Here is a 23255-nt window from a genome sequence, read left to right as displayed (position 1 = left end):
GACTTCAGTCCATCTATTAACACTACGTGAAGTAAAAAGCTGCATGTTTGTAATGCACAAATCCATCAATATGGCATTTTAATAGTAAAACATCCGTCCATAATCCATTATAGCTTCTATTCTATTATAAAAAAAGGTCCATCCCCTTGTGTCATCTCACATCAATACCCACCGAAATATTTGTTTAGCACCATTTTGAACTGTGTTCATTTGTACATGGTGCTTGATCTGTGCATATTTCTCTCCTGATTCAGATGTGATGTTTTTTTTTTTCCTGGAAAAGCCAATTAATGCCATAATTTAACCAGGTTTGAAGTTAAAAATGGATTACTAATGGATATGTGTATAAATACACAGATTTTAACTTCACTAGATTCTAACTGATGGACTGGAGTTGTGTGGATTACTTGTGGATTATTGTAATGTGTTTTTTTTTTTTATCAGATGTTGAACTCTAATTCTGATGGCACCCATTCACTGCAGAGCATCTATCTGCTCATGTTCAGGTTTGGGGTAACTCTTCCTTTAATATTTTTGTCAATTACATTTTTTTTGGAAATGCAGTCATCATGCAGTAACAACATCTAGGTCGGAGTGCAATCGGGCTGAAAGTGAATATGAAAGTGCAGACATTACTGTGACTGAAGATGAGGCTGTGACCAAGTATTCAAGATTGGGGGTCATTGAAAAGCAATACTACTCTGAATATTGGAGGGATGCATGCAGCGTCCCCCCTTAAAGCGAGAGACAGATTATGGCAAAACACCTCTAACAACAAAGTCAGAAATTTTAACAGAAATTGTCTACATAATCTGTCAGAAAACATTATTTATTAAAAGCCAATTTTAACCTCTGGAGAAAAAAAACAAACACTTTTTTTACATAACTACACAAAGCAAACAGTGTAGCATCCATTTATGGCAAATGGTTCAAGGAATTTATTCATTTTTATAGTGATTAAAGTAATTTAAATCAATCATTTTAAAAGTATAATTGTATAATTAAAATAATCACACTGCTACTTCAAAAAATCGAATCAACATTAAACTTAACTTTATGTTAATATAATTAATTATTTTATTTCATTTATAGGCCTACTAAGAAAGCAACTAAATATAAAATATAAATATATGAAACACATCAAATTTAAGATCAGTAAACAAAAGAAAGACACATAAAGCAACCAGTGTAGCTGTCAAAAATGTGTCAAATGACTGAATTAATAAAAAAAAAAACTTGCATACTGTTGTATATCTAAATAATCAAACTAGTATGTAAAAATATCTGTTTAAGTACAAGATATTACTTAAATTAAGAAAAACAATACTTATAAGTCCCTAAAATAAAATAAAAATATTATGAAATATATCAAATTTGAGTTAAGTAATAAACAGAGGTAGGCCTACTCAATGCAAGGCATGTCAATAAATTTTAAAATAGGCGATATGATGCATTTTTGCCCATTTCTGACCTTTTTGTTTCTGAGAAAGACCCTGGATAATAGGTTTACAAAGTGACCTAAATTACCCATATCGTGCATATTAAATTCACTTGAATATAGAGGGCGAGTCAGTGGCTCACAAATAAAACAACTTTGTTTGAATGGCTAAATATTAGGACTATAAAGATGGTCAAATAAAATACAAATGAAAGAAAGTTCTAGCGCCTAACTGTATATCTGACATGCACTTACACAGTGATTATACTATCATTGTGTAGTCCACAATTAGCAGGCTTTATCAGGGGAAATGAGCTAAACAACAACGCTCAATTGGGAGGGACGTTCAGCAGCAGCTGGGAGCTATTTGACCACGTGACTGGAGAGATGTTTCTGTCGCTGTAAGCAGCCATCATTTCACCCAATACAAGCCTATGCTAAAAGACAGAGGGGAGATATAGTCATGAATTTGCACGGGAATACCGACTGAAAGAAACATACTTGAGCCACTCCTTCGCCTATGGTTTATTTTCCGGTAAGTATCATTTGCAGCTTCGGTCTGAAATAATTACAGTTAAACACATTTGCCTGTCTTTTGTCTTTGCTGTGTTCACATGCACACACTCGCGTTTTCCCAACATTTTCGATTGCAAACATCCAGTTGATGTGCTCATTCAACAGGGCGAAGTTAAACGAGAAATGCGATACAAAGGCGCCAGAATGTGTCACGTTTCCTATTGCGTCTCAGTGTAAATAATACATTAATATGCACTAAACAGCAGCTACTTCCTGCATTTGTAATGAGTGTAAAGTTGATTTTAAACCAGCAAATGTGTCTCGTGGACCTACGTTTAATAGTTTCCAACCCTAGTTAAGTTGAGCAGCATCAGGAGATGTGTGTTTCTGGTAATTGTGTTTGTTGGTTACATTTTAACCTCTACGAAAGTCAAAATAGTCGCATTACTAGTGACTAGCGGAGCTCCATGCATTAATTAGTTGGTGTATTTGTATGGTGTATTTACGTGAGAATTGTGCAGTCTCTAGTTTTACTCCACGACAGTAAAGGTGTTTGGCCCAGACAGTGCTCTGGAGAGGCTTTACTTTCGGTTTAAGGTTTTAAAGACCGCATCTGGAGGCTTGATTTGTTCTAAACTATCTGTACTTGTTTGTTGTTCTAAGACTGCTAATAGTTTAGTGTAATAGTACTGGAGTTTGTGTACATGGATTGAAGAGGGGGATCTTATTTATTGTATGTCTTCTAAGGTTTAAGTTTCCTTTTAGTCAATTAAGTGGAATCACATGTATTTACCTGCAGCGGGGAGTGGGCCTTTGCTGATATTAATCGCGCCAGATCTCCCCTAGCAGGTTTCATTCACTGGGGGGCTGGAAACTTAAAAACACGGAGTGGAGTTGGAGCAGAGTGACTGCAGAACGGTTTGAGGGAAAGGGGAAATTTCTGTTCCCGCTCCAGTCACATGGTGTTCCAGACCGGACTTTGATCGGTGTTGCTTTATAATGAGCAATGCTTTGGCTTCTTTTGAACTATTCATTGACGAAGATAAATAACTTAATCCCCTTAATCCCATTTCAATGGAGAGTTTGCGAAACGAGAGACATCCACCGTAAGGGGCGTGTCCAGTGACGCGACAAATTTGGTTGATCGCAGAGGAGCGGATCCAGTGAGAGCTTGATGGGATGACACGCAATTAAAAAGTTTTCCAAGAGTCGTGACAGTAGACCGTGCAACTATAATGACATATGAATGGTCCTGCCCACTCTAAAGTGATCCTAAACTGCAATGGAAATGTGAACTGTGCTGTGCCTGAGCCTGAAAATGCCAAACTTTACAGCAGAAAAAAAGCTTACAGCCTGGTACAAAAAGTGGTTTTGGTCTAAGGCTTAAAATAATTTAAATGAATTAGCAAAAAGTTCTGCAAAATTAAGGGCATGGCCACATGAGTGACCGGTGGATTGCTGCTGCTGTAAAACTAGGTAGGTGTGGTTTCTGCAACTAGCTCCTGCATCTTTGCCGTTTCACTTCCGGATAGCTGGCAAAGTTATCCGGAAGTGACCCTCTGTGATGTGATGCCAAGATGGCGACTGCCTGCTCCGCCCACTTTGAGCTTCAAAAACGCTCTTCAGAAATCTATGGGTGATGTCATGAACACTAAATGCATGTTTTTATACAGTCTATGACCGTGCCGAGTCATATCACGCTTTAGAAAAGCTCCATTAGTTACCACAGTTTTATTGGTGCAGCTCAATCTTTAGCGTATATTAAGGCAGGAACTGGTTCATGGTAACTTGGGGTTGTAAGGTGTTTAATGCCAATGGGTTTTGAGAACTCGCAGACACGTCAGCTCTGTGTTTGATCTATTTAATGTCAGATTACTGTGGTTGATGTATTCAAGGCAGATTAATCTTGCCTTTGTGTTTGCAGGAACACTAGGACTGATTTTCTAATTTCTGGAGGGAGTTAACTGTCTGTAGTAAATGCTCCCAACTGAACACTCAGATGTTTGTAGGCCTGTTTAACAGGTGTCTCCTCTGTCTCTGTGCTGTAGAGGACATCCTACTGAACTGACCTGATTTACAGCAGTGCGAATGTTGTGATTTATTAAACTGATTTGCTCCCATCCCATTCACAAATACTGCTTGTCTGGGTTGGGTTAACATTAAAATCGAATGGCCTGGCTTTTGAAGTGTTAAGAAATTAATTCATTAAAACAAAGTTCTTCTGTGGTTCTTTAGCACAGGATTTTATTTTTGAGTGTGTGTATATAACATTCTTGTTGTTGTATGGTCATTTTGAAGATTAAAGTTCTTGATGCATTAAAGGTACTTCAGGTCAGTGTATTGTTTCAAGCACATGGTTTTTCTAAAAATAACTTGTTGTGATATTTGACTGTAAAAATTATATATATTTTTTTAATATTAAACCTGGAAGTGAATTGTCAAGGTGGTTTTTCCTCTCACACTATTTTCTATAAAATGTACACTATTTAAAAGTTCAAGGATCAGTAAGTTTGAATGGTTTTTGTCTCTCATCTTAGTATAAGACTCATGCTCGAAGTTGCATTTGTGATCGCAAGCTTTGTCATTTTGCCATGTGCTTGAAGTATACTGCAGTATCAGTCAAGTGTGATTTTATCTGCTCCATCAGCCCCCACTGACTGTGCACGCACCTTCCCAAATGGATGATGCTTTTATACTTGTGTTTGCCCTTTGTACTATTCTTTAAAATGACAGGGGGTGACAAGGAGTAATTTTCCTCTAAAACCATCGGGAATCACCGATGAGAAGTAATTTGCCGGTACAAGACTTATGTGATGAATTGATATAGAAATTATTAATTTATGTACAAACTGAATAAAACAATCTTAAAGGGTTAGTTAACCCAAAAATTAAAATTCTCATTAATGACTCACCCTCATGTCGTTCCAAACCCATTCATCTTCGGAACACAGTTGAAGATATTTTAGATTTAGTTTGAGAGTTTTCTGTCCCTCCATTGAAACTGTGTGTACGGTATACTGTCCATGTCCAGAAAGGTAAGAAAAACATCATCAAAGTAGTCCATGTGACATCAGAGGGTCAGTCAGTTAATTTGTTGAAGCATCGAAAATACATTTTGGTTCAAAATTAAAAATAAATTCGACTTTATTCAGCATTGTCTTTTCTTCCGGGTCTGTTGTGATGTATGACACTGCTGACGTGTTTTCTGGTGCACCCAATAACAAAGATAACATGTCATCAGCGTCATACATCGGTAGCATCACTGCAGTGTTGTGAACTCGCGAACAACAGACCCGGAAGAGAAGACAATGCTGAATAAAGTCGTTATTTTTAGACCAAAATTTATTTTCGATGCTTCAAGAAATTCTAACTGACCCTCTGATGTCACATGGACTACTTTGTTTTTATGACATTTCTGGACATGGACAGTATACCGTACATTTTCAAAGGAGGGACAGAAAGCTCTCGTACTAAATCTAAAATATCTTAAACTGTGTTCCGAAGATGAACTGAGGTCTTACAGGTTTGGAACGACATGGTGAGTCATTAATGACATAATGTAAAATTTTTGGGTGAACTAAAAGTGTAGTTTGATGCTTTGACGTTGTTGTCTTCATCCCTGCAGTTGATGCAATCCATGTTGATGCAATCATGTTCATTGTTCACAGAAATCGAGGGTTTATGACATCATTAGTAGGTGACACAATGACACTATAGACACGGTCCTGTCCATGTCACTTAACATTTTTGGGATAATGTAAGTACACAAGTCAGCAAAATAAATAACACTGTTCTAGTGTTTTTGGGATATTTTAATAAAAACTATTGGCTTTATTTTGCATAAAGCACGACCATTTTAAGCAAATAAGTGAATAAATAGTATCTAAATTCTAATTCTATTTTTGTAGAATAAAAAGAAAATATACTTCAAATAAAAAGCCTTGGACAAACTTTGCAAAAAACATTGCATTGTTTTCTGTCCAAATGTCAAAAAGCACCTGATGGAGTCTGAACTTTACATCAAACTACTTCTGTTTCACACACACGCTGGCACAGATGTGCATGTTTGGCTAGAGTTTGGTGTATATATACATGGGCACTACGTGTCGATTTATAAAGGCAAGCACAAACAACCGTACACAGTGGCTGAGTACATGGTACTGTTGTTGCTGCTCAAGGGTTTGGTAAAGTTTTTCAGCAAAATTCTTGCCTGCCACGCAGGAGACCCTGGTCCGATTCCCAGCCAATGCAGCAGCTGTTCTCTTTAAGGGAAGTCGTGGCCTAGTGGTTAGAGTTTGACTCCTAACCCTAGGGTTGTGGGTTCGAGACTGTCCACTGCTCTGAGCGTGTGTTCACAGTGTTTGTCTTCACTGCTGTGTATGGGTTAAATTCAGAGCACGAATTCTGAGTATGGGTCACCATACTTGGATGAATGTCACGTCACCACACATACACGTACACTCTTAATAAGTTGACAGTGCCAACTACAGGCCTGGCATACATAATACAGCGTTTTTGAGGATGTGTAAATGCAAATAGTTTTGAAACGTTGTTGTGACTCGCAAGAGAGAAACTTTTTTTTTTTTTTTGACTACAGTGTTGTCGCGTAAACGTAGCCTTTATAAAGTAACGGAACACTATCACTCTCAGACAATGTTGTCAGTGGACTTAAGACAACTATGCAGGGTCTTGGTTTGACCTGATACCCTCAGAGGTGAATCGATGGCTGTTTGCTGAGATTAAGCCTAAAGTTACACAAGTCTGTCTGCGTCACTGCAACTCCCCTCATGTTTGTTGCATAAAATTCACTAATGTCTGTATTTTCGTAGCCAAGATTTCCTATAACATTTCTCTGGACACTTTTTCTGTTTGTTGAGGATCACAGGTTTGGTTCAGCTGAATGAGTTGTCTTAGTGTAATCTTGAAGTCCTTCAGTGTGTGCTGTTTTGAGTTGGCATACTTAATGAGCGTTTAGTTCGCTTAATGAACTTCACTAATTTGGTAAAATAACGAATTATGCTAACAATACAGCAGGTTTTGACAAGCAGCAGTTACTGTAAACTAAGAAATGCTGAGCTGCACTAAATCTATATTTAGTTCTGCTGGTTGAGGTATAGTTTCATATCTGATAACTGGTGCAGTTGAGGTTGAGAATGTTTCATGTCTTGGGATTTCAGCAGCCATTCATGTCTGCTCCCGATGAGTATGTCTGAGGAAGTGATATTTGGCAGATGAAGTAGTGATTTAGGTTTTTAATTTTCGTATGTGGTGTCTTGGTTTCTTCTCAGTTCCTGGCACGGTTTCATATAGTATACAGTATTTCCCCATACTTGCATAAAGTCAAGTTGCTGTCCCGCATTACCTTTTACCTGTAATGTGAGTTTATTCAGCCAGTTCGATGGACTCACTTCAGTTAATATCCAGGCTTTGTGACTGATGTTCATCTGTTCCTGTCCACCCAATGAAAGTCCGCAGTGACCAAAACAATACTGGAGCCCTTTAACTTTAAATTGTGTGGATTTTTTTTTGGGGGGGGGGGGGATGGGGGGGCATTTGTGTTCTGCAGAAGAAAGTCATACAGGTTTGGAATGACATGAATGTGAGTTTCCATTTTTGTGAACTGCCCCTTTTAAAAGTTGCTGTGTTCTTTTAAAAAATCTTAACTTACTGAGCCATGTTTATGTAGTCGTAATACTCAGTTTTTCTGAACTGAACTTTATTTCCAAAATATAGACTTGGTTTTTAGGTGGGAAGCATGGGCTGTCTAAAACCTGAGGCTTTCCCTACCATCATGGCAAAAACGGCATCACCCAATTTTGGTCTTCTGCTTTGACTACAGAAGTGTGTGTTTGTGTGATTTAGCAACATTTAGAAGATTCCTATTAGATTACAACATATATGTGTAGGGGTGTTCTTTTCTGTTAATGCATGATCGGTTCTGCACTATCATGATGGCACCTGCTATGGATCTGCCTAGAGCTGTTGAACTTGTCTAGTGGGTATGGCTGGTTTAGAGTGCTCCTGTTCTCTCATAACTGCTGCGTCAACCGCTATCAGCCCCACAGATCCCTGTTAGACAACTTAACAATATGATTGCTTTAATCCAGGGTGAGTCCAAGTTTGTGAAGGGAGTGTCAATATAATGACGCCACGCCCTTATCTCTTTCAATACAAATCAGGCCTAATGTGGTTGTCCTCAAACTTATTCTCACTATTGCTCATGCTTTGTCTTGTTGGTTTATTTACGTGTTATGCCGTTGCAAACCTGTTTTTTTTTTTTTTTTTAAGAGCAGAGATTATGGCATTTAGAGAGCTTGTTATGATGAACATCATAAGTGTCAGCAATTAAACAAAAAAAAAAATCTATTAGTTAATATACAATTTAGCCCTAGTTGGGATAAAAGGTTAACCTTATTTGTATATATATATTACACAGCTGAATTAAAGGGGTTAAACTGGGTTCAGGACATGACCCAAATCGAACCCGGGATATATATATATATATATATATATATATATATATATATATATATATATATATATATATATATATATATATATATATATATATATATATATATATATATATAATAATAAAAAAATTCTAGAGTTTAGGTAGTCTTTGCATGATTTCTTTAATCAAGCAGTGTTACAGTGCTGTTTGTCTGCCATTTTTCACCCATCTGCCCACTGACTGAATAGAGCATCTGTGTGACATTTGGGTTGACACCATGATTTGTCGTCATCTTTCTCGGTCTTTGCCCCTCACTCACAGCTGCCTGACAGATACCTCAGTCTCATGATTAAAACCTGTAGAAAATAACGTCCCTGTTCAGAGTGGCATCCTTCATCTTGAAAATACATCCTACACATAGTGAAGAATAAAAAGTCATTGGTGTTGTAAGCGTGTCACATTTTGAGTTATATTGACACACTTAATGGCATATGGCATATTAATTAAAATATTCAAAAACCTAGAACGGTGTTATTTCACAAATAATTTGGCTAAGACAGTTTCATTTAAATTTAGCAAATTATAAAACACTTAAATTGTTTTTAATTTACGTCTTGAAACTAGTGTAGGATATGGCGAATGTAAATTATATAATTTATTTTGCACTAAATGTTGCACACATGAATGGGAAAATTTAAATAAAGAAAATAAAAACATTGCCATTTTACATATTGCATTGTCATTTTGCATATTACATTTCAAAAAGGATTTTGCTGCCCATATGCTTCCATAAATTATGAGTGGCACATAGGAAAAATGAAATTAGAAGTATTTCGAGGTTGAAGTAGGTGCAAGGTTGGGATTTCGGCAGAACACAGGTTTTACAGAAGCAGAAAAGTCTAGAGGAGCCCAATTTTGCACAAGTATTAAATCTGGTCAAGACAAAAACCAGCACTATTCCCCAGTCCCAACAAATCCCCCCCCCCCCCCCCAAAGCTTCATCCGCATTTCAATCAGCTCTGCACAGAGGGGGCAAACCACCTGCAAAGCCCCTGCTCATAAACACTAAAAAAAACAAAAAACACTGAGGGTGTCACCTCCACATCACATGCCAGGCAGTCTCAGTCAAAACTATGCAAAGAGAGCAGACGTACCTGCTGGATGACATCATCTCACCCCTGAATATCATGCAATAATGTGAAGATATTTAAAATGGTCATTGGGTTCTAACAGATCTGTAAAAGGCTGTTTGTCTGTGTGTGTTGGTGCTTTGCCATGGAGCTTAATTGCCCCTTGCATAGAGAGTGTGCAAATTAACATGTTTCTTACTTTCTAAAGGTTGGACAGCCATTGAAGACTGTATTGTTTGGCGTTCACAAACTTGCCACCCACTTCTTGGTGTTCCTCTGCCTCGGGTAGGCCAGCGGCGGAGAGGCGTGACCCATTTAAAAGGTTGTTTACTTGTATCAGAAAAAGGGCTAAGATGCTCCTCAATGAACTCTTGTCTACAATTCAATTACCCTTGGGGCCCTTCAGCAGCTCATTATGAAATGTTTTCGATTAGCAGTTTTATGCACTGTACGGGAACAACATGACTTTGTCCAATAAGAATTCTCAAAGCTTATTTTTTTTTGCAGTTGTTTGTAGCAGACCTTTCTAATTGTTAAATATCAGATTTAAATGTGATGTAATTTAGGAGGACAGGAATTGCTTTAGAAACCAGAACATTGGGTGGGGATCTCACACACTGCACTGGTATGTCTAGTCTCTAAGCATGTCTAATGAATTTAGACCCCCCGACCCACCCAGTAGCCTCTTTTGCCACTGACCTGTCTGGTGGAATATTGCTGGCCCGAATTTGAGGTTTTTGCAGAAAAGTTTGGCTTTATTCTTGAAGACAGACTTTTTATTGCTCTTCCTGTTATCTTCAGACTAGACAAGCTTAAAAGAGGAAATGGCCTGTCTTTTTCCCTCCCTTATTTCCTATTTTTAAAGGGCATTGTGTGAAGCAGTCTACAGGAGCAGCTTGGTTGTGGTAAAGCTAGAGGTTTATTTCTCTTCTGCTTTGTCATGTGATGTAATGGAACTCTGAAAAGGGCCATGGACCAATAAACTGTGTTGTAACGTTAATGCACACAAGTGAGGCATCGAGCATGCAACTGTCCGAATAATACAGTGACTGTGCTATTAACAGTCTACAGTTGTCTGAGTTTGTAGAGTAGTTTAGTTTTTTTTTTGTGTGTGTGTGTATGTTCTCAAGCGTAGGCAGAATCAAGATAATCAGGGTGTTTTCTCATTAAAATTCAAGATTATTTTCAAGATTGTTTTATTAAAAACTCTGAGCCGATTATATTAAGAGCATGTCAAGTTTGTTGTATTTTTACAGTTAATGAATAGTGTTGGGTGATTATGGTCATTTTGTCAGATCGTCAGCCTGTGAGATCGACAAAACGCGATATTATCGTGCATGGGTGGAGAAAGAGAGACTCTCTGTACTTGTCATAGAATAACTATTTGGTGTTTTAAACAGTGCAGTTGCGTGAGAGAGAGCCATTGGAATAACCAATAATCGAAAAAATATACTTTCAAACATACTGATAGACTAACTTTATAAAAATAAATGTATTTAAAACAGCTAGTTCATATCGCGTGTCCTTTTGAAGTTATCAGTCTAAATATTCAGCAAAATCAGTCAACGGTGAAAATCGATAGTAGCTTTCATTTAAAGTCCAAATATTGCACCTATATGGGCCGTTCAGATTACTTGTTAAAGTGGAATGAAATACCTTCTATCTGCAGACGATGTACATCTGTTTGTGGATGGAGACCCATTCACCAGCTACAGGCTCTCCTCATTTGCACGGGCGTGTTGTATTTATGAAATGAGGTGCTGAAAGTGAAATAGCTGGGCATTTTGATAGCCCAAGTATAACAGGCCACCCAATAAAAATAATTATTATTAGGGATGCACCGAAATGAAAATTCTTGGCCGAAACCGAAAACCGAAAAAGAGAAAACCAAGGCCGAAAACCGAAACCGAAACACCGAAAGAAATTATGCCAATTATTAGTACCATTGCATTTATTGCTATGACCATGTACTAACTTTACTAAAATTAAGACATTGCAATTGCATAAATTAATATTAAAGTTTCAAAGATAATTACAATTACATAACTTATTTAAAAAAAAAACATAAAAATACATAATTACAAATGATGCAAATATTTATTAAGCACATTGCAACAATGCACAGTATAAAATAAAATTCAAACTAAAAATTTATCCCACTCATGTGTATATTTAATAATAATGTACAGGCCTACTGGCCTGCAGAAAGGTTTTAAAATGAACAGTTCTCTCATAAAAACAAAGTGCATTTAGGTGAAGTGCATTTGAAATTTTTCTATGTAGGACTAGAAAGTGCATTACTTCTCCAGTTGGCAAGACTGTTATCACTTCTGGGGATGTGGACTTCAGACAGATAACCATCTAGCTGTTGAGCAGTTGAGCTTGTCATCTGCCTGACATTTGAGACATATTTGAGAGAGTGTATTTAAATAGGGCCAGGGCATAAATAAACATTTTTATCAAATTAAAGCAGAAATCTAGCAGAAAATCTAGCATAAATATGGCTACAATCTGATATTATGTATGTATATATGTTTGTGTGTGTGTATAAGAACAAAATAGCCAACGTGTTATTATTATTTGAGGCACTTTCTTGCAGAATTCCACTGAACATATCAGACAACGAGGGTGCATGCCACTCATCTGGTGCAGAGACCAGCCTTTTTTTCTGCGCTCTGATCCGTTTCCTGCACTTGGCGCTTCTCCGTCTCCACGCGGGTTCTCCGCATACAGTGCGGCCTGGATCATTTCTCGTGCGCGCTGCCTTATTTCCGCATCCAAGTAATGGTCTTTATAACGCGGATCAAGCACATTCGCGATGAAGTGCAGAGGATCCGACAAGATCTCAGTGAGACGTGTGCTAACAGACTCTATAAGACTGTACTTTTCTTTGTTTTTACTTCGTGGTCCGTCTTAATCTCTTTGTTAGGAGACGCTTTACTGCTGCGAATAAAGGAATACGAAGAGAGAGAATGTTTTCACGTGTGTTAAGTGAATGTCGCGGGGAGCTCGTGGTCTGTGCTATGCAGGTGCACGTGCAGGTCGCGGTTTCTGTTTGCGTCATCACAACATTTCGGCCGTGTTGTTTCGGTGATAAAAGTCTATCGGCCGAAAACCGAAAAGGCCATTTTCGGCCGAAAATTTTCGGTGGCCGAAATTTCGGTGCATCCCTAATTATTATTATAGTTTAATAGGAGAATAAGCCTAATATCATCTTGACTATCAACAGAGACATCTATTCTCTATCTCTGACTATCGTCAACACACGATACGATCGTCTATCAGGCACAACCCTATTATTGAACACACAAGAAAGCTGAAAAACATTATTTTTTGCTGCTCTTATTCATATCGTGTGTGTGTGTAAAATGTGATATGATATATGTATTAAACTAATAGTATTGATGATTTATATTCTTTAATGGGCATATTTATATAAATTATTGTATTAACTGATCATCATTCATAATTTATTTTTGTGTATTAACATAAAAATTTGTTTTGTGATGGTTGTGCATGAGTCCCTTGTTTGTTCTGAACAGTTAAACTGAGCAGCGTTCTTCAGAAAAATCTTTAAGGTCCTGCAGATTCTTCAGTTTTCCAGCATCTTTGCATATTTGAACCCTTTCCAGCGGTGACTGTATGATTTTTGGGATGCATCTTTTCAGACTGAGGACATTTGAGGGACTCAAACACAACTATTTAAAAACATTCAAACATTCACTGATGCTCCAGAAGGAAACAAGATGCATTAAGAGAACTTTTGGCATTTGAAGATCAAGGTAAATTGTACTTAATTTGTGTACCGGGAAACATACAAGTATCTTCTGTTGCTTACGAAGGGCAGAACTAAATGGAAAAAAATTATATTTCAACACAATAAGACAAATATTGTTGCCTTCTGGAGCATCAGTGAATGTTTGAATCTTTTTAAATAGTTGTGTTTGAGTCCCTCAAATGTCCTCAGTCTGAAAAGATGCATCCCAAAATCATAGTCACCGCTGGAAAGGGTTCAAATATGCAAAGATGCTGGAAAGCTGAAGAATCTGCAGGACCTTAAAGATTTTTCTGAAGAACGCTGCTCAGTTTAACTGTTCAGAACAAACAAGGGACTCATGCACAACCATCACAAAACAGAAAGACAGTCGAGGATCATCCGGTAACAGAACACCGTATTAAAAACCAAGGGTTCCCAAACTTTTGATTTTTTTTTTTTTTTTTTTTTTTTGTCTTGTGGACTAAATGTTAATATCTTTTATGTACAATATCTTACTCAGGACAGTACTAAAAAAAAATAATAATAATAACATGCATTTAGTATGATCTCTCTTATTTTTTTAAAATTACTCATTTTCACAGATTCTGCAAGGGGTGCCCAAACTTTATATATATATCTATCTCTTTATCAAATTAAGGATTAATTTTCAATAAGTTAATATTTACTATATTATTATTATTGTAATTTAGGCAACAATGAAAACATGAATTTTATTCCAGTCGTTTAACTGTTCCTCATTTTTATCTCCCTTTATTCTTCCTAGGTGCGCTTAACTAGCAGCTGCTTTGACCTGGTTTCCCAGCAGTCACTGGCATAAAAACTTGGCCTGCTTATTTGCGGAGGGGCATAGGTGAAGGAGTGGACCCTGACTGCCTTCTTTCTGTTATTTGCTCTCTTTTGTGACGAGGGGGGAGTAAGGTGCTAATAAGAACACCCAGAGCATGGGGCAGAAGGTTCCGGGAGGCATAAAGACTGTGGACATGCGGGACCCAGCGTTTCGGCCTCTCAAGCTAGAGCTGCAGGCCCTGGACTACACCAAGCCCTCCCGCCTGGATTTGTTGTTAGACATGCCATCAGCCTCACAGGAAGTCCAAGTTCAGCACTCGTGGAACAACGACGACCGGTCATTAAACATCTTTGTTAAAGAGGACAATAAACTCATATTTCACCGGCACCCGGTAGCGCAGAGCACAGATGCTATCCGGGGCCAAGTGGGATACACACGGGGACTGCATGTGTGGGAGATCAGCTGGGCCATGCGCCAGCGGGGCACCCATGCAGTTGTTGGGGTGGCGACGGGTGAAGCCCCGCTGCACTCTGTAGGATACACTGCACTTGTAGGCAACAATAACGAGTCCTGGGGCTGGGACCTGGGGCGTAACAAACTCTATCACGATGGCAAGAACCAGCCCAGTAGGACATATCCAGCTTTTCTTGAGCCTGATGAAACCTTTATTGTCCCAGACTCGTTTTTGGTGGTTCTGGACATGGATGAGGGGACTTTAAGTTTTATTGTCGACGGACAGTATTTAGGGGTTGCTTTCAGAGGACTCAAAGGAAAGAAGCTATACCCTGTAGTGAGTGCTGTGTGGGGACACTGTGAAATCCGAATTCGGTACATCAATGGACTTGATCGTAAGTATCATCCTTTCTGCTTGTTTGAATGTGCCTGTCTGTTTCTCCATGGCTCCTCCAGTCAGCTCTTGAATAACAAGACTGGCGTAGCGCTGTTGTTTGTTAAACATTGAACGTTTCTGGAGTTAGTGTGGCTTTGGGTGGCTTTGTTTCTTATCTGTTAATTCTGTGAAACCAGCTCCATTTACCTGATAAAGACCATGACATCATTCATTATCTTCACATCCTGCAGGCTAATCATTAAACTGACCACTTTGCTCTTTCCTTATTACATCTTGATCAGATTCCACTGTTGCCTGTGGAGCATTTAAACACTTTTTTTGCTGATTTAAATCATTTTAAAAGTCATTGCATCCATTATTATAGAGAAATATCTGCTTATATAACACAGTTGTAACTATCATAATGACTATCTTTTTTTTTTCTGCTATAGTTTGAGGGCATGTAAAAAAACAATTTTTTAAATATTATTATTATTGTAGCCTCTTCATTTGCTACCATCTTTTTATTTTTATGTGAATCTCTCTCTCCCTCCATATATATATATAATTTTTATTTTTTTTATTAATGCTAATAATGTTAATAATAATATTTATCAACGTGTCCTGGAATCTTATCTTTAAACTGGACGCTTTGCCTTGCTCTTTCTTTATTACATCTTGATTAGATTACACTGCCATTTCTTGCAGATTAATATTTTAAAAGTCGTTGCATCCATTATTTTAGGGAAGCAAGATTAAGCTTTTGTTTAACAGGAAAATAGTGATAGGCCCAGTCAGTTATTTGAGATTGTGAGAAAACTGCCTGATTAACAGAAGTGGTTATTCTGCTGAGCCAATTTCAAATCTCGTTTCTACAGTCTTTTCAGAGACTAAAACATATTTTCTGTTTTAGGATTCAGTTATGCGAGTTAATGTAAAAACAATGTTCAGTTAAATTCATTTTCTGACACATCTTCATAATGTGACATTGTTAGGTTAATCATTCTGAATTTTATTCTAGTGACATCCATAGTTTTAACATTAAGAAATGACAAAACTAAATTTAAGACTATTGTTTTTTTTTGTTTCTTTGAATTTGATTTAGAGACAATATTTAAATGAGTACTTCATGCAAATGTTTTTAATGTAAATTTGATGTAAATTGGGAAATATTAATTCTCTTTGACTGTGTATGGCCAATTATTTAAGTTAATTTGCACAGTGAATTTTTGCACAGCTACATTTTAGGAATGGGGTCCCATGCAATGGCAGTCATCATAATTAGGAGGTCCTTTGAATAAAGTTTGATATGGCTGGCTGACACAGAAGCTGACACTGCAAAAAATAAAAACTCCCCCCTACAGTAGATTGTTTGAGAGTTGAGAAAGTTAAGGGTTTTCAATATTACTCTGTCATATTAGTGTGAAATGTATTCTCTGAAATTGCAAGGTTACATAAAAATGTCTGCTGTTGGTGCATGTAGTTTCTTCGAAACTGACTCATTTCCTCAACCCAGCATGCTGTAATGAGTCAGTTCTGGAGGACATTCTTGTGATGTTATCATTCTGTGGTCATATAATGAAAGGATGCAGGTGAGGGCCAGACTTACTCATGTCTGGAGTGGACAGCTGTAACCCACCTTACTCTCAGTGGAAACAGTCTCCGGGCCTCTAATGATGTCCTGTCCAATGGAATACGTGTTTTATCACCTCAATGTTTTGCATGCCGTCAGGTGATGGAAAGACTCTTAAATGTCTTTCCTGAGTGTGCCATGTTGAGCAACATTTAACGAAGGTCTGATTTTGGGAAGTATTAATTCATCAGCTCAGGACACAGGTGTTCCCATTTTTGGAGAATTCTCATCGCTTGTATGTGTGAGAGAGTAGCCAGAGTATTACTCAGCCTCTGACTCCAAGACCTTGGCTTCCTTTTGTCTCTGTCTTGTGTCAGTGCCTTTAATGCGTTCCTCATCATGCTCGCGGTCAACAGAGGTATAATTGCACTGTTATTTATCCCTTACATCACTCTTACATCTACTTTGGTTTCCCCAGTGTCTCGTTTGCTAAAGTGTGCGATTTATGAAGTAATCTCAACATCCGAGCAGGTGGTGCTGTGGAAACCCTTCTGAAGTCCGAAGTACTTTAGGGTTGTTATATGGCTGGACTAAAGGGGACCTGTGGGGAAACTTGTTATACTTAAATCCAGGTGCACACTGTATAAATCTTTTGGACACTGTTTCTTCTCTTGGTAATTGTGAAACCAATATCGGCAGTCTGTTCACTCCGCGTCAGCTGATGAATTGCATTTGTCAGTTTTTTTTTTTTAACCTAAGGATCATACATAAATGAATATTTCTTTAACTTTTTGTCTTTAAAACCTCCATTGCAAATATCATTATAATATACTAATTATAATACCACATGCCTGCTCTTAAAGGGGTCATGAAATGTTTTTTTTTTTTTTTTTAGTTATTTTATCTTGCACTTGTGATCTTGGTATGGTTAATGTTTTAAAACTATCGTAATTTAGTTATTTATGAGCCATAATTTAGCTCTGATTTGAACTCTTCACCTGAAGTCTCCTGAAGACACACCCCCTTACTATTTCTGCTGTGATTGGCTAACATTAAAAGAGCAATAGAGGTTAATTTGTAAAGTTTGCACCGAAAAAGTCTTTCAATACCTAACAGTAGTAGCTATCATTCTTGTGTATGATGGACATACAAATCCATACACACAATCATGACACATGATAAAAAAAAAAATTAATGTCACGTTTCTCCAGTTTTCAATAGAAAAGGATCATTCATATTTTAAACGGAAGTAGTTTTGGGTTTTGAAACTTGCTTTGTTTGTCAACCTCTTATGTGTAAATATCAAGAACATTTTGGTTCTCCATTTCATAACCCCTTCATTCATCTTCAGAACACAAATTAAGATATTTTTGATAAGCCCCTCCCATAGACAGCAAGGATCCTAACATGATCAAGCTCAGAAAATGTAGTAAGGACATCGTTAAACTAATCCATATGACATCAGTTATTCAACTGTAATTTAATGAAGCTAAAAGAATACTTTGTGCAAAGATAACAAAAATAACGACTTTAATGACAAAATTTTCCTTTTTGGGAGAACTATCACTTTAAGAACAATCTATCCTCATGCACCCAGCCACAGACACCAGACATTCCTTACATTTGCACAAAGCCTTGGGCTTGCGCTGTATCATGTCAGTTTTGTGTGTAAATAAGGATGTCAAAACATGACTGATATAAAACAACCAGCCTAGCGCATATTGTACAGTCTGTCTTGACGTTTACCCCAAAATCTGGACAGCCTACACCTAGCTTTACAAGTTTGCGTAGTATTTGTGTGTGATCATTTGCTAATGAATCTTTGTCTGTCTTTTTCTCTCCCTGTAGCTGAACCTCTGCCATTAATGGACCTCTGTAGGCGCTCAGTCCGGGTCGCGTTGGGAAGAGAGCGACTGAGTGAAATCCATGGACTGCCCTTACCTGCTTCCCTTAAGAACTACTTGCTCTACCAATGTTGATATTAGTGCCTTTCCAACCATTCAAGGCATAGTGTCCGCCTCTGTTACTCTCTGGGATTAATCATCTTTCTGGCGAGCCTGTTTCATTACATCTTCGTTTTGGTTTCGGTGCCATTCTTGGTCACTGGGTATGGTACCAACAATAATTTTTACAAATAGGTCTGAGGATTTATCATGCTCGATACTTTTAGGATCATGCGTGTTGTTTTTTCTTGTTACTTCACTCATATACTGGAAATCCAACTGAAGGCTTTTGCCAGAATCTAATGGCAGATACAAAAACAAGAACCTTTTCCTCTCTAATCATGGCTTAGTGAATCTTCCGCTGTTTGTCAAGGCCTTTTCCTTTTTATAATTTTTTTTTTTTTTTTAATGAAATGTCGGCATTTAAGCTTTCTTGTATCATGTCATTAACTTGAGGGTCCATATAGCGACTCTTTGCGGGCAATGCAAAATACAATACCTTCTCAAAACCTTTAGGCTTAACAACCAGCAAGTTTTTATGTTGATAGACTTTTTTTTTATATTATGTTTTTCAGATGTCCTTCCCCTTGCAGTCAGTATAGTAAAGTAGCAACTTCAGATTCAAGGCTGCAGTTAGCAGGTTAGCAAGTTGACGACACGTAAGGGAAGGCGATGTCTTCGCTTGCTTGTTCTTGGCAGGTTAAAAATAGCATGGTTTTAGCTGTAAGTCTGACCGTCTGGCATGGAAAAACAGTTTTTGACGTATGTGTCTGTGAAGGGGGAGTTGAGAGACTAGCATTCATGGAAACAACCACAGCTAGTGTGCAATGCTAGCTTTTTTTTTTAATCACTCAACGAGTCCCTCGCCTCTTCACACTGCAATATCTGAAGTGCCTGGCTCATGATACTGGTATATTAAGAGAAAGCCATGATTGGAAGTCCTTTTTATATTAAATTAAATATTGCATCACTGTGAAACTACGTAGCATACATTAATCAATAAGAGGTTGTATAGTGTGCTTTCTGTAATGGCCCCTAAAATCCTGTGAACGCCCGTATTTTACAAATCATTTTTGCCTGTTTTATTATTGAGGACCCTGTTTTTAAACCCCTTCTGCCTGCACACCACCATTCTCTTTGTATTCAGTGATGTAGATGAATATTTGTAATCTAATAAAGTTTATTATAATTGATGTCTTTTGTGTTTTTATTTTTTTATTTTTTTTAATGTTCTTAAAACCCCAATGAAATCACTTATTTGCGGTTTGTTTTCCTTTTTATAACTCTTTCCTATTGATTTCCTATTTAAATTCTCATTACATTGTTAGACATGAATCTCGATTTGCAGTTGCAAATGGTATTGGGGTGGGAGATCCTAGAGAGCGTTTGATTGGACAGCAGTCTGTGCAGTGCAGGATGAGTCATCACCATTTTTGAAGTAGGTTAAATGTTTTTTTTATAAACCATCAAAGCTAACAGACATGAACAGAAAGCCTTGATTTGACAACTTGACTTGTCTGTCTTTCCAATAAAGCAGTAGTTCACCATTTTTAACCAAACTCGTTTATGCAATAGAAATGCAAAAAATATATAGTGCTAAGTGACTAGGAAACGTCAATGCACTGGGGCGAATTCAGACTTGAATGGGGGTATATATTGCACAATGATCTCTAGTTTTTTTTTCAAAAAAGTAAAAAATAAACTAACTGTTGGCAATTTTCTGATCTGTCAAAGGCACAAATGCCAAAAATAAACTGACAAATAAACCGGGATATACTGGTGCAGGTAACAAAAGAAAACCCATTGATTTAATTGCTAATACTATCAACAATGTAACGATCCAAAGCAAGTAAGAAATTACTTGCACTTTAACACATCCTAAAATGTTCAGATGGACAAAATGTCAAGCGACGTTTGTTTCATTTCAGAATGATTGTGCTATTTACAAAAACATCAGAGAGAGAAATGAAATTTGTTGATGGTCACCCTACCAACAGGCTTCATCTTTGTTCTTCTGCTTGAAAGAGCTTCGCTTCAGTAACTCATTTTGTTGATGTCAGTAAGCGTTTTATTCATTTATCCAACATAAACACTGGAAACTTTATCTGTAGACATAACAACGCTGCACCGAGACGAGAACAAGGAAAATCTGTTCCAAGCAAACAGCATCTCCTCTGACAGTTGTTTTAGGTTAGCAATCTTCAGCTAGCGTCAAGCCCAAGGTAAATGAGTTGCTGTCTAATGGAGTGGATTTTGATAGCAATGTTCCCACTGTCATCCTGACTTGGCGGTTGCCATGGCAATGTGTTTGCATACACACAGCACTTGAGCTTCAGCGTGAGGTCACTCATCTCAAGTATGCAGCTTGGCTGGAACAGTCTGCTGTTTGGGTGTCTGGAACAGCACATTCCTCCCTCTAATATTTTCAAAATGAAGGCTGGGAGTTTCTGTGTATACTTTTTATGAGAGAAATGAGTCCAAGTTGGCTTACAACTGAAGAAATGTGTTATCGGTTGAGGAACTGTTGCGGGTTCAGGAGGTTCAATGGACTTTAGTGTGATGTACTGAAGTCATGTTTCAAGGAACTTGCCTTTCTGTGTTTGTTTCTACACTATGTGCTAGCTTAGTGCATGATGCGTATTCGCTTTTTGTCTTTTGTCAACATGTGACTCTCTGAACCAGCTATTACAAACAGGCCAGACAGAGTCTGTGGACTTTTTTACATCTATTTTTGTGAAATTTCCTATGCTACATTTAATGAGAAAATCTGTGAAATGGACAGTGTTGGGCAAGTTACTTTGAAAATATAATTAATGACTGATTAGACCCATTTTTATACAGTCTATGATTAGGGCTAGTCCCTTTAAAAGTAATCATGTTACTGTTCTGATTACTTTATTTCAAAGATAATTAGTTACATTACTAGTTATGTAACAATTTTCTGTGACTACATGCATGAAATTTACATGGAATACAAGCATAAACGCTCCCAATAAATATATTACTATTAAAACATCAACATTCACAAAACACTGTTATTTTTAACCAAAGCAAGCATAGCTGGCTGTCTAGGTGGCATAATGCCAGCAAATATTGCTGCATTTATGATCTCTAAAAAGATGACATCAGTTCATCGCAATCTCAAAATGCTGTTATAACACACTGAATATGCATAATAAATCTTTCATAATGTCTACTCTAATTACTGTTTTGAAAATTATAACGCATTAAATTGCCCCGTTACTATAAAAGTAATCAAATGAACCAATTAATACTAGCAATACCTTTTCTTTTCTTGTCTATCATATTCTTGAAAACAACAACCTGGCTATGTGTTCTGTACTAGACTTGTCATGGCACTGTATACTGTGTTGTTCTCTTGATGGTCTGATTGCTTCTATTGTTCTCATTTGTTAGTCGGTTTGGATAAAAAGCGTCTGCCAAATGATTAGATGTAAATGTAAATTACAATAACACGTTACTAAGTAATGCTTTACTGCCCAATACTGAAAATGGAATTATCACTGGTAAAAAAGTGTTACTGTTGGTGGTAATATTTATTATTTAATAATAATAATAATGCTAGTTTATTATTATTAATAATATTTTATTTATTTTTATTTTTTTATATATTTTACTTTTAATAATTTTTTTTTAAAATAAACTACTGTTTATTTCATTCTATTTTATTTTCAAGATAGTAATTAATTGTTAAATAATTAAAGGAGTGTCTCAGTTTCTGTTGTGATATTGGCTGTTGCCAGCAAAACAAATTTTCAATATGTTAGTTGTAAACTTAAACTAATCTTGCAAACTTATTGCCTCAGAAAAATCTAGTTGGTTGCTCAATATAAATATAGTCAATCAAAGTTTACTCAGAAGCCAATTTATGGAAACTTGAATATACAAAGTAACCTTAATTGGATTTCTTTTTTTTTTTTTTTTTTGAGACAATAGGTTTGCAGCCAGGTGAAGTAAACAAATTGAAATTTACAGTGATTTACCAGTGGGACACTAAAGGGACAGAATGGTCCATTACAGATAGATGATCTGTCCTAAGTGGGATGCTTTCACTGTAGACTGCAACAACAACAACAACAAAGTCTCACATTGACAAAATACATTGACAAAACCATTTTTTTTATAAACATTCCCTGGGTTGGTGTGAAACTGTAATTGTGACAAGGCAAGGCAGAATGCAGTCAAATGCATAGCTCTTAACCACTAAAAAGTACTTTTGTTGCGAATTTATATTTAAGCATTTGGGAGTCACTTTAACTCAAAGCAACTGTTTGCATTGAAGGCATGTTTCATGTTTCACTTCATGCATTCCCATGGAATCGAACTCATAACCTTGGCATTAGTGCTTTGCTTTTTGTTTGAGATACAGGAAACCATGCAAATGATGTATTTAACACATCTCAGAAGCATTTTCACTTTTTGCTTGGGCTTCATTGGCCTCGGGTGCAGATCACAGGAAGCATAGTTTAAGGTGTAAAGAGTTTTTCCTGTTACAATTCTCTGAATACAGGATCTACTGTTAGGTAACCACCAAATCAGAGGATGCAAGAGATGGCAAAGCTGCAGCTACAGCTACAGAATAAAAATACGCCAGTCTGTTTTAAGGAGTAGAGACTCCTACTCATACAAAGTAACTGGCATATAACGGTGCCATTACTCCTCTGAGCAGCATCATTGTTTGCATATTTGACATGGACTGTTCTTTGTTAGTTTAGTCTAGGAAGACAAAACACAAACTCTCCAAGGCCCCTTGGCTTAAATAGCCATTAAACTAACTGTTAGCCAT

General features: G+C 37.2%; 1 protein-coding gene across 2 annotated transcripts; it reads left to right on the top strand.

Annotated features, from left to right (window-relative positions):
• Positions 1 to 1771: 1771 nt before the first annotated feature.
• LOC128011252 (SPRY domain-containing SOCS box protein 1) lies at positions 1772 to 19641 on the top strand. Of its 2 annotated transcripts, XM_052593448.1 has the most exons (4): positions 1783 to 1973; positions 9747 to 9860; positions 14080 to 14951; positions 18354 to 19641. In XM_052593448.1, the coding sequence occupies exons 3-4, from the start codon at positions 14258 to 14260 to the stop codon at positions 18482 to 18484; spliced, it is 825 nt and encodes a 274-aa protein (XP_052449408.1). In that variant the 5' UTR covers positions 1783 to 1973; positions 9747 to 9860; positions 14080 to 14257; the 3' UTR covers positions 18485 to 19641. The 2 variants fall into 2 exon arrangements, with proteins under 2 accessions (XP_052449407.1, XP_052449408.1); XM_052593447.1 differs by lacking the exon at positions 9747 to 9860 and having other exon boundaries at positions 1772 to 1973.
• Positions 19642 to 23255: the final 3614 nt, after the last annotated feature.

Source organism: Carassius gibelio, chromosome B23, assembly GCF_023724105.1.
Source record: "Carassius gibelio isolate Cgi1373 ecotype wild population from Czech Republic chromosome B23, carGib1.2-hapl.c, whole genome shotgun sequence".
In the NCBI taxonomy this organism is placed as follows: Eukaryota; Metazoa; Chordata; class Actinopteri; order Cypriniformes; family Cyprinidae; genus Carassius; species Carassius gibelio.
This window is presented reverse-complemented; position numbering and strand designations above follow the sequence as displayed.

Coding starts and splice junctions, on each gene's coding strand:
- LOC128011252 (XM_052593447.1), top strand. CDS start 14,258: ATGGGGCAGAAGGTTCCGGGAGGCATAAAGACTGTGGACATGCGGGAC. Junction 14,952..18,353: donor GTACATCAATGGACTTGATC/GTAAGTATCATC, acceptor CTCTCCCTGTAG/CTGAACCTCTGCCATTAATG.